Genomic DNA, 12241 nt, shown 5'->3' on the forward strand with positions numbered 1-12241 from the left:
CTGATAATATATTTGCTTATTGGCTACATTATTTACTGTTTTCAGCTTTTTGGTAATTTTTATAAATACCCATTGAACAGTCAGCCACACTGGAAATATACAACTTGTCATCAAGCCAAAGGTTCAGAATCAGTTGGATGCAGGGCATGATATATTTCTGGCTTAATGAAAAACTACTTCACAAACTAACCCTCTGATTGAAGAAGGGGGAACAGCAGCAGCTTTCTCGTTGATTTTTTGTGTGCACTTTTTGATGTCTTCCAATTCTGTGAAACAAATAATCTTTTTCCTGTGACTGAAATATGTTTGTTTTTAATGTTCAACCTTTTGCCATATATGTTCAACGCAATTTCAGAAAATTAGCAAATATTATTATTGAAATAAAATAACCAAAAATATTCTTGGAGGCAGGTCGCATGAGCAGTTTGAAATTCTCCTGGTGTCCATGAGGTACAAAGAGTTAAGAATCTCTGCTCTAGAGAACTTGCAAGTGAGACTAAAACCCTGAAAAGTAGCTCAAACTCTTAGAACTGGCAACACTGTGTTTAGGACAGTATCACTGATTTATTAAGGCTGCTTATAAACATTTTGTACATGACAAACCTTAATTTAATTTCTGCTTCTGTTAAATTAAGGCTTGTCATGTACAAAATGTTTATAAGCAGCCTTAGTAAATCAGTAGGTATATAAAAATAAATGGGCTTAGGCACAATCCCTAGGACAGTGGTTCCCAACCTTTTTAGCACTGGGACCCAGTTTGTTTAAATGACAGTCTTATTGGTACCAGCCTTGCTTTACAAGACCAAAAAGTTTCACTTTACCTGCCACTCAAGCCTCTGTTTTTATCCCTTTGTACTATGGTGGGGGACCACCTTCTGGAGCATTTGTTGAGCTCCACATTCATCGAATCAGGACCATTCTGGTGGCATTGCATTCCCCTTCACCTGGCCTTCAAAGTGGGCTGAGGCACATTGGCCTACTCATGAGTAAACATGCACATAAGCCTCAGTTTCACTTTCCATAGGACTCAATACATTTTCCTTGTCAGTTATCAACTTGTCAGTTTAAAGACCTCGCGGGGCCATCTTTCAAACCAGGTGAGAAGCAGGGAGGTTCCAACCAGGAGGTGGGAAGGGTTGTTTGTTTTTGCATCTGAGCAGGAGGAGGGCAGGCAGGAGCGGGCTCTTTTGCCTGTCTCTGATAGGAAGGAAGGAATCAATGATCTTTGGACATAGAATGGGAAGGTTGATATTTTCTTTGGCTGAGGTAGGGCAGGAGGAGAAGCTCAAGAGGGTTCTTGCTTTATGATTGGTTGGAGAAGCGCGGAGAGGGGGAGGAGGCAGGAAAGGGGGGAGGCTTCATAGAATCACACTTTTCACTGCATGGCTTTTGTGAACTCCATTGTTACTTGGGGGGAGGAACCCTCACTGAAGCTACAGTGGGACTACTTCTGAGTAGAGCTGCCAAGGATTGGTTGTCCTGGTAAGCCTCGCAGCTGCTGCGTGTGACCTGCCTCCCTCTTGCTGCTTCTGTCTCTCACAGTCCCCCCACCCTGTTTACAGATGGATGGGGCAGCAGAGGAATGAGTAAAGAGAACTCTAACACACACATACACACCTGGGCAGCAGCCCCATTTTTTAAAGGAGGCAACTCAACTCGAGTCCTTTAGAGTTGTGAAAGGTGACTCGGTGACTTAGAAAGTGTCCTTGTTATGACTCATTTTCGAGTCGAATCACCTGGGCAGAGACCCATGACTCAATTCGAGTCAAACCGAGCTGTTTGCGCAGCCCTGCTGAGAGGCAAGAATCTTGTAAGATGGGCTGAAACACTCGTGCGTATACTGTTATATTAGCCTCTTCATTGAAATCTCCATAGGAAATATCTTGATTTGTTTCTAGAAAGGATGGGGAGCTGGGCAGATTTGGATAGTGCAGTCTATCTTATCTATTGAGATCCTGGAGACAGTAGCAGTCTATTTAAACTGGAATGTAAAGTTCCAAGAAATGAGTTCCTTGGTTTCTGTACCACAGGGAAGCTAGTTGGCTTATGCCTCTGTGTTTTATGTTGAATGGCTAATGTTGTATATATTATTTATTATTATGCAAATAAAGATTCCTACTACTACTACTATTGCTATACAGTAGAACCTCCAAAGTTGACCACCTCTCTATATTGACCACCTCCTTAAGTTGACCTAATTTTCACAGTATGGACAGACACTGCATATACACTATGGGAGACCAACCTCTCTATGCTGACCACCTCTGTAAGTTGTATCTTGACCACTTCGACCATTGCACAGAGTATTAATTTACCTTCTGTAAGTTGCCCACTGAATGCAATACTGTGGGCCTATGTTTTGTCTGGTTTGTCCCAGATCTTGGAAAAGCAAGAAGCCATGCGACAATCCCTCCTACTAGAAGCCTACTACCAGTCCCTTGGGTGGTCAACTTTAAGAGGTTCTACTGTAATAAGATTGGGGGGGGGCTGAATTTGGCATTAATATGCAGGGGACCATGTATGTTTTGTGGGAAATGGCTATAACTGTATCTCAGAAGAGAGAATATGACCCTCCACCCTGTGCAGTCTAGAACTCAGCAAGTATTTTAAGCAAAAATTACACCTGATGAAATGTAGTTTTTCACTAAATCAAACAATTACAAAAAAAATGATCAATCCTGCCAGAACTCTCTAGGTCTGTGATTTTCAAACTGTGGGTCCATAGCCTATCTGTGGCTCATGATCCAAATTTTAGGTGGCTTGCAAAACTGACAAGGTAGATTAGGCTATCAATAGTTAAACAACCTGCTACTTGTACTATGCTACTTGTGGGGAGCACTGCTGCCCTATCACAATTATAGCCACAGAGGCTTAAGTACCAGGCACAGTGAAACTTTTTTAGGTGGGTCTTGATGCTAAAAAGTTTGAGAACTGCTGCTCTGTATTTTTCTTTTTTTTCTTTTGAATTTGTAGAGATTTGGTGATGAGTTGGATTGCCAATTTTAAACAAACAGCACTGAAGTTTGAAGTTCATTATGTGATCTTATCAACTGCCCAACCCTTAAGAGTTTTTTTTTGGGGGGGGGGGAACCAGTTAAATAAATTATTTCCATTTCAAAAATCTTTGTAAAATGTAAGAGGAACATTCAACACTTCTCTCTGAAAATGTCGGCTGTCACTGTTTCGGAAAAACAGACCTAGGGTGGGGCAAGGGGGATAATATATTATGGAGAAACATGCTGGACACAGTGCTGGACAAATGGAACACAAACTACATTAAATAGACCTAGCTTTCCTTCTGCTCACGTGCCCCCGTGCAATTAGTGGCCAAATGAACACAGACGGGTGCTGCATGCACAAGTCCACAGGAGCTTGATCTACCAGCTAGAAAACCTCATCTGTAGCCCTGGTCAATTACTTTGAACTGATCAGCAATTCAGGATTGAGTGCCGTCTCCCCTGCTGAACAGCTGGTCAATGCAGCTCAAAGTACCTTGCTAGGGCTATGCATGCACAGGGCTGGATTGGAAATGCAAGATGACCAGAACTCCAGTAGCACTGACATCTTTTTCTGGACTTTAAATTCATTTTCTTCAGTTGTATTCAGGTGCATTTTCAATTTATTTCAGTGTGGTCTACACAGGAAGAAATTCCTAGAAGGTGGTGTTACAGTAGCATTTTCATCCAAAGGTTAAAAGCTTGGACTGAAATATCATTTGGCAGGCCTGCTACAGAGAGAGTTAATAGGACAAGACTTCACCACAAGTATGTTCATCACAATTTGGAAAAAAAACACTTTAGAAGCGTTACATGAGGCTGTGCGTAGGCACTGGAGACTATGCAGGGCCATTATTGAAATTATAACCCCAATAAATCTAATGCAGGAAATGAAAGCAGATAAGAGGTCTGGGTTGCTAAACAAGTCACACTGCCTGGGCAGGGATGGTTTGATTTATCTTTCTTTCTCTTACCATCTCCAAAAGGGAATGTTTTAGTAGCTGTTATCTGGTAGACGTGTTCCAAACACAATATCTGTATGTTCCTTCCCTTAACTCCATCACAATACTCCGGAGAGTTGTCATCAGCCACTGTCTGAAACAACTATAACCTTCTCTTCACCTTCTTTACAGTAGAGCAGACTTGCACACCTTGCAACTCACCAAACTGCTGGCAGCCAGGAACCACCTGGTTTTGCCTGCTTGCCAGGGACTGCAGTAGCGAAGGGCAGTGGAGGGGTGCTGCTTGTGAAGCAGTAGGCAAGGTTGCTGAGTTCCATTCAGCTGGGAGGGTCACAGGTTGTACAAGCCTGCAGCAGAAGTACCTTCTTTGTCATTCAGACATTGTTACATATTCATTGTTCAGTCATTGCATTATCTGCTGTTTAGGAGGGACATAGGCTTCAGGAGGTTAGTGGGGCTTCTGCTTAGCAGAAAGTGAAGCTGGCAGTTGTGACAACTATCCTTCAAAGGATTGTGCTGTATCCTGTGATCAACAGCACTGCTCTGTGCAGCTGATTGATCTTCTTTGAAGTGAAAAGTGATGTAATCAGCTGTCTGTCAAATTAATGATTATTAGATTTATATTATGGGTACGTAAACCTGAAACCAAACCTGTCACCAACTTGTTGCAAAACTGCTGGCATGATTCACACATTCCCATGTCAAAAATATAGCATAATATGCAAAACCTTTTACTGAAAGGTTAGTTTGATTGTATCAGTTTAATGTGCTGAACATGTTACTTGAAAACTCCCTTATGTGGCAAGAGCTGGTGCTGAAGATCAGTATCCATGATTAGTTAATTATGGCATGGAAAATACCAATTCCTACCCAGCAAGGGTGTCTTTCAATATCATACAGTATTTGCTGGATAAAATTGCTATAATAAAATCACCTGTTGGAAATGTGAATTTTTGACATGATAATATGTAGCTAAAGCCTCAGTTAGGGAGCTAAATAAAAAGGCAACAAGAACAGATTGTTCCTGTGGGCTGATGTACATCTTTTCCTTTCTGAAGTTTCCTATAGCTGTGACTTTAGACATGTCTTTGGCCTTGCATGTTTTCAAAAACACAACAGCTGTGGTTGTGCTGAACTAGAATGGGACCATGTTGTGGGGGAAAGGATTTAATTCTTTGCTCACTGTGGCCATAATCCAGATAAGGGGGCCCGTAAGTGATATTTGCATTTGGAGGGAAGCTACTGTTGGCAGCAATGTCTGGTTCCCTCCTGCGGCAAATAGCAGCTCCTTGGCAGGGGACAATGCAGACAAGGACTGCAACAAGGGCAAAGGGTTAAATCCTTTCTCCCTCACGCCACACTTCCACTCCAGATTGTGGGTCCTCATACACAATAACAACAAAAACATGAGCACACAGGACCAGACAATACGTTAAAACTCGTGTGCTTTGGCCCTTGTTATGCTGTCTTGACAATTCACAAAGTCACAAGAGATAGTAGGATCACATATGTGGGTCTGACCTTTTAATCTATAGGACATGTCACTTTTTTAACATACATTACAACCTCCTTTGCCTTTGTTTATGTGTCCATCCAGTCAGCAGTTGATTTGCAATAGCTGGATGGTATCTACTGGTTACACCTGTTCAAAACTCTAGATCTCTTAGGACAGACAGTTCCAGAGATGCATATCCATGACTTTAAGCTTCTAACCAAAGACTCATGAAAGAATCAAGAGTCAATTTAGTATTGGATGGCCTTGTACATATAAACAACATCTGGTGAATCCTAGCTACAAGTCTAAGCATCAGCTCTGAATATGCCCATCTTTCTGCAACACAGTGGTGCTGATGAGAGGAGAGCAGGAACAGGGAGGAAAGGGGGAGTAATCTGGAACAGCAGAGATCCCAAAACAGTGTGAGCAGGACTTTAACAATGCAACCTTTGAACTTTAGCTGCTTGGAATACATATAAAGCAAAATTAACTACTAAGATAAACAACAAAAACTGGTTACTGGTAATTGGAGTAAGCAATGGTCCTGCATAGGGGTGGAAGTACCAATGCCTTGCACAGCTCTGCAGTATTGCTACTTGACTAACTCCAGATATATATTTGAGCGCACAAATCTGGGCAGGGAATCCTTCTCCATTAGTGTGAAGATTCTCTCCTGGGCCAGGTCAAAAGTGCTCACAGATGGCTCCACCATGTTCTTCATTGTCACCGATTTGGTGAAATGGTCAATGTTCACCTGGTAAGACAGAAGCATAAATTATACATGTGGGAATCACACCAATGTTGTTCCCTCATGGTGATATACAAAGCAGAGGAGCTCACAATGATGTCCTTTCAATGAAGGTTTATGGCAGGATGTCAGCATGTCTCTCATAGTGGGACAAATTTGGAGCTGGCTGCATCCATTGAGCCAGGAAAAATTATTCCCTTATGAATTACTACTGAAATCAATATGGATCATAACACATTCAACATCTGAAACGTGAATTCAAAATAATGAAGTATATTAATTTTTCTAGGTGTCAATATCGTCTCAAGATTTGAAGTCCACATTTTTATGCTTTGCTAGAAAAGTTGGAATAAGCGCTCTTAGTTCAAATCAGATAGGCTAATCAAGTCCAGTTTTGTCTGCACTCTAACTGGCAGTAGCTTTCCAGTGTCAGAGGGAGAGATCGGTACCAGTCCAGCTACCTGAGATCCTTTCAGCTGATGATGCCAGGGATTGAACATGGACCTTCTGCATGTGACACACATGCTCTACCCCACTAAACTATAACTACGCCTATAAAAGGAGCACATGGATCCGGGGGAATAGGCAACATGTTTAATAGTTCACATTTTAGCCAATTAAAATTTGAAATTGAAAATATTGGCCAATTCTGGGGAAATCACCATATTTTGAATCAAGCTCAGCTTTGCATTTATTCCACGAAGGGCGCAATCCTAACCAACCTTCTAGCACTGGCATAGCTGTGCCAGTGGGGTACGTGCTGCATCGTGCAGTTGGGGAGCAGTCATGGAGGCCTCCTCAAGGTAGGGCAATCTTTGTTCCCTTACCTCAGAGTTGCATTGCCCTTATGTCAGTGCTGGAAAATTGGTTAGGATTGCAGCCAAAATGTGTGAAATGTGAGTTTCCCGGCTTTTCCCATGAAAAGCAGGGGGTAAAGCTACAAGATCCACAACACTACGTTACTACATACCTCAGTGGCAGTGCACTTGCTTTGCATGCAGAAAATCTCAGATTCAATCCCTGGTATCTTCAAGTAGGAGGACAGATGTTATGTTTGAAACCCCAGCTGCCCCATATATGTGCTCCCTTTCATTGTTGCCAACTGACCTCTTTGGGAGCATCACTTTGGATAAATTCCTCATAGATTTTCTTAGCCTGTTCAGCCATTTTGACAACCAATTTAATTTTCTTGTATTCTTCACAAGCAATCCAGAACTCAATGTTCTCCTCACTGAACTCGGATCGGAGGAAGTTCTGGAAGCTGGAAAGTCCCCCTGCAAAGAGAAGAGGTGGGGAAAGCTCAGTATTTGAAGCCATGTGTCCATGGCATGAATACTCCATTCAAATAAAGGAGCTTTGATCTCAGACACAGAAAACACCGTGACATTCAGTCCCCTGTTATTCCACTTCCTTATCACCTTTCCCTTGACCATGTATACATTCAGGTTATGTTTGCTACATTAGAGCAATGACATCTTCCTCCAGTGTCACCTATTTTATTTCCTGTGATGAAAATGTCTGATTTCCCCTTGATTTCTGTTTGTTGTTTTTTTTTAATCTGTTTTGGACCATTCTACCAACCTCAGAGGCTTCTGTGATTCCTCAGCATTGCAAAAGGTCATCCAGATGTCATTGTTAATGCTGTTCACCTTCTTCCCCAGCTGCCTGGTAAACCTAACTTTGAACTAGTTCATTGGACCATGAAGCCCACCTGATTTCCAAGAGCAGGAGAGCTTCCAAGAGGTGACACTTCCCCATGCCCAGTCCCATAGGTGAAATCTGGTTAATGTCACAGATTATAAAAAGTTGGGACACGCACATCTCTTTGCGCATTTGCTCAGGTCTAATAATGGTAGCATCTGATGTTTCACAGGGCTTGCCCACACAATGGGTGTAAGGACCAAGAACCTAGAACAGCATCAATAACAGCATGAGCCTAAGCATGTCTACTCAGAAGTAATGCAATTGGACATTGAAGCCAATCCTATCCATATCTACTCAGAAGTAAATCCTATTGTTGTAAAAGGGGCTTACTTCCAGGTACGTGTGGATAGGATTGCAGCCTTACTCTCAGGTTGTCTACTTGAAAGTAAGTCTCATTGAGTTCAGTGGAAGTTAGGGCACAATTCAAAGTGCGCCCTAGGCCAGTGCGAGTTCCCTGCACCAGACTTCTGGTGTTGCAAAAGTGCTGTAAAGCCCCTGGACGCCAAATGCCACCTCACCAGTGCCAGTAGAGGCATTGTGGGGGCATTCCAGGGAGGGGGAGGGCAGTTGGCAGGCCAGCCTATGGGCAGGTCTGGGCCCAAGAGGGAGGATGGAGTCAGGACCCGGCACTCAGATCTAACCCCCCTCCCAAGCGGCCTGGCCTACTGCTGGGCTACTCAGATCTGCACCACCTCGTTAGGTGGCACAGATCCAAGTAGCCCCATTTGGGCCATTGGGACCACTGTCATGTTACCAGGGGGAAGGAGAGTTGATTCTCCTTGCTTCAGGTTGCACTGCTGCCAGTCCCAACCCTGTGCTGAATACAGTGCAGGCCGGCCGGCCTGCCTGTTCCAGTGCAGGACAGGGTTGGGCTACCCCTCCAAAGTATGTATATTTAGGATTGCAGCCTATGTTGGGCAGAGAAAGTACCCAGAAACATTGCATCATATTTTGTTTTATTTGCAATCTGCATTTTAATATCTCTGGCAACCTTATCCCATTTTTCTTCTTTTGTTAGTTTATCAGCTCTTTACTTTTATTCTTGCATTTTTCTCTCTGATATATTTTCCAGCTTTTTAATAAACTTCATATACTCTTGACAGGAGGATGATTTGATTCCTGCTCACATTTAACGAGCGGGAAGCAGATTGATGCAGCTTACAGTCACAGTGGGCTGGAGGGAGGTGGCAGCAGATTCGGGGGGGAAGGTCACCCTGAATCTGCTGCTCCTTCCATCAGCTGCACTGATGCAAGCCACACCACATGACTTCATGGTGTTGATATACCTGTAGATTGTAATTGAAAGTTGTGCTGGTGGCTGGAAGCAATTCTTTTCTTTTTCAGTTGCTTTAATTGAGTATTGACTGGAATGCAACTCCTGCAGATGTGATGTTTATGCATGTGCATGTGCTTAGGAAACATAGGTGCTTGCTGGGCCCAGGGTTTTTTTTTCTTTTTCTAATTACATTTCCTTACGACAGTCGCTTTACTATCAGTATACTTGGATTCCTTTATTTCTCTGTTTTGAAGCACACTACATTGGGCTGTAGTGTAAGTTTAGTTAATCATGCCCAAGGAAGTTAATTATTACTAAGTTTTACCAAAATCAATGCGACTGAGTTATGAATGACTAAATAAGATACAACCCTTTTGGTTTGTGTTAACAGCTCTATTCAATACATTAACACTGTATTTAGTACTACATTTGTTGCCAATTTTGTATTCGGCTTTTTCTCCTACCTAATGGTTTAACCAATGCAGTGGTTTAAAACCTATTTTTGCCTGGCCCACAGGTGTACACATTTGGTCCCTGTTGCGTATATGCAACATTGGGCAGAAATGGCTTAACCAACAAAGGTGAGTGCTGTCCTGTATTGGGGGAAGTTCACATCAGACTTACAAGGATTTTGAAGGAGCTTCTCCAGGGAGTTGCGCCACTGCCAAGCTTCTTCTGGAGATGGTCTGAAAAGGTGTAGGAGGAAAAGGTAAGCACACTCATGAAAGTTAGTGAAACCGTTCCAATAGAACTGAATCTTACAGCAGAGATTCCAGCAGCACTTGGATGCCTCCCAATGCAAGAGAATTCATTGTAATGAATAGCATTTGGATCACACTTCTGAGTATTCAAAACACTTCATGCATATTATTGGGTAATCCTTGCAACAACCTGTAAGGTAGGTATTATTATCCCTCTACTAGGTGGGGAGCTGAGGCTGAGCAAGAGAGGCTTACCTACAGCTGCGTGGTGAGTGCACAGCAAAGGCAACATTCAAACCATGGATCTTCCACTAGGTCAGTGGTGGGCCTGGGGGGGTAAGGGGAGAAAAAGCCTCAGGTGCCTCTCCGTGGGCCTCATGGGGGAAGCATCACAACGCCAGCTGCGTCACCACCACTGCTGCTTCTGCCTGCCATACTTCCTCCACCTGCCCTCCGGAGCCATTCCAGGGGCAGGCAAAGCACTGTGCACTGTTTGAGACGGCTTCAAAGTCTTCGGAGGCTTCTGACACAGTCTTAAGCAGTACTTCCAGGAAAACCGCATTGGAAGCCTCAAAAGGTTTTTGGAGCGGTCTCAAACTGTGCGAGGCTCTGTGTGGTTAGATAAGTATCCCAGGTATGACTCCTACCCTACCCTAAGTGCTCACACTATTACAGGGTCCTGATTCTGGCACCCACACTTGCAACATTTGCAGCAGGCAAGCCTCCCTCCTCCCTGAAGCATCAGATATTGGACTTTGCCATATGTGCAAAAGGTGTGTGCAACTCTGCTATTTATAACCAGTGAATATTTATCAAGTTCCACCTGTGGGACTGGATACTAGGGAGGGGTAACCAGGGTCACTGATTTCTCTTAGAAATCAAGTGAATTTCACAGTTCAATAAACTAGCTTAAAGCCAATTGTGTAGTGGTAAATTTTGGGGCGCAGCAGCTCATCATGACAGAGACTCCCATAGCCATATCTGCTAAAGATATGCAACAGATTACTTGAAATGTCTTCATTAAAGTGTTTTCTCCCACTTTACTCCACGCAGCTTGGTGCTCCATATTCTCGGAAGTCTGGCAATGAGGTGTGATGTCATTGCCGGGCATTCAAAAATGGTGTTGAGCTGCCACACAGTAACCTAAGGGGACTGTGCAGCAACACAAAAGGAGTACTGCCTGCATTTGACATCACTGCTTCTGCTGTAGAAGGCCTAGAGCCCTCCTATCCCCTCCCCAACTACACCCCTGACTCCCCAACTCCATATGAGGCTGCCCGTTCATTAAGGTTCTTTACAGAGGCCCTTCTTTGGCTCCCACTGTGCTTAGAAGTGAGAATTGATGAGGGGAGTGTTACCAGGGACAGGAAATTTCTTGCTGTTGCCCCCAGGCTGTGAAACTATTTAATGATTGTTGTGTACTGCTTTGAGTGCTAACCGTCATAACCAGGGACATAACCAGTAACAGCATAACTTGGACAGAGAGGAGCTGATATGTGTTGCTGAAATGCAGGAGCAGTCTCTGATAGCAAGGTAGGACTGGGAATTCATGAACCCTGGGAACCTGAATCCAATTTCCACGACAATCCCACCTAAGCCAGACTTCCCCAAGGAGTTGCACCATGACATGCCAGAAGCCTCTTACTCCTCACTTCCTGCTCACCAGCACAGGGAACACATCAGGCAAGAAAGGACAAAGAGTGGTGAAGTGCTCACCTCCAGGCCCAGAGGCTGCCCTTTCAAGGATCGTAAGAGCAGAGCCTCAGAGAGATAGTTGAGGCCAGGAAATACAAAAGAGCTCCAGGGAAGCTGGGCTTCCATGGATTAAATTCGCCCAGCGCTGTTGGGGTGTGTGATGCCAACACAGGATATACTAAAGATATATCATGCATGCCTGTTCCACTATTGATTCTGGGGAAATGGTTTTGAAGGCTGTTGTAAGTGCTTCAAAGTTCTGAAAACCTATTTGACCAGTAGGGCAGAAGGAGTGAACAGGTGAGAGTATGTAAACCACAGGCACCTGTAGCCTCATCATTCCCTTGAACATTATTTTCTGTTTTTAGCCTGCCACAGTCCCAGCTGAGCCAGGAATTAGTAACTGCTACAAAAATGCATTCATCTCTCAAATGCTGTGTCACGATTTCTTTCTTGGAACTCATTGCTCCCCAATGACTTCAACACTCCAAACAACAAAATAAACAAGTTCCATTAAGAGCCATATAATTAAAGAAGGCCCAAAATCAGTTTAATAAATACTGAAGACAAAATGACACATGGCCCTTGACATAATCCCACTGACAAAAATGACATCTCTGTGTCAAGTTTCCCATTTCCCTCTACTGTAGAGGACCACTCCCCC

General features: G+C 43.5%; 1 protein-coding gene across 1 annotated transcript in view; it reads right to left on the reverse strand.

Annotated features, from left to right (window-relative positions):
• Positions 1-3161: 3161 nt before the first annotated feature.
• LOC136647922 (regulator of G-protein signaling 5-like) overlaps positions 3162-12241 on the reverse strand; it is a 29275-nt gene continuing 20195 nt past the window's right edge. The window contains exons 3-5 of the mRNA XM_066623803.1: positions 9806-9867; positions 7309-7475; positions 3162-6207 (exon numbers count right to left, since the gene is read on the reverse strand). Coding sequence (XP_066479900.1) covers positions 6046-6207; positions 7309-7475; positions 9806-9867 — 391 coding nt within the window. The 3' untranslated portion in view covers positions 3162-6045. The remainder of the gene's footprint in view (positions 6208-7308; positions 7476-9805; positions 9868-12241) is intronic.

The sequence above is a fragment of the Tiliqua scincoides genome, chromosome 4 (assembly GCF_035046505.1).
Source record: "Tiliqua scincoides isolate rTilSci1 chromosome 4, rTilSci1.hap2, whole genome shotgun sequence".
Lineage (NCBI taxonomy): Eukaryota > Metazoa > Chordata > Lepidosauria > Squamata > Scincidae > Tiliqua > Tiliqua scincoides.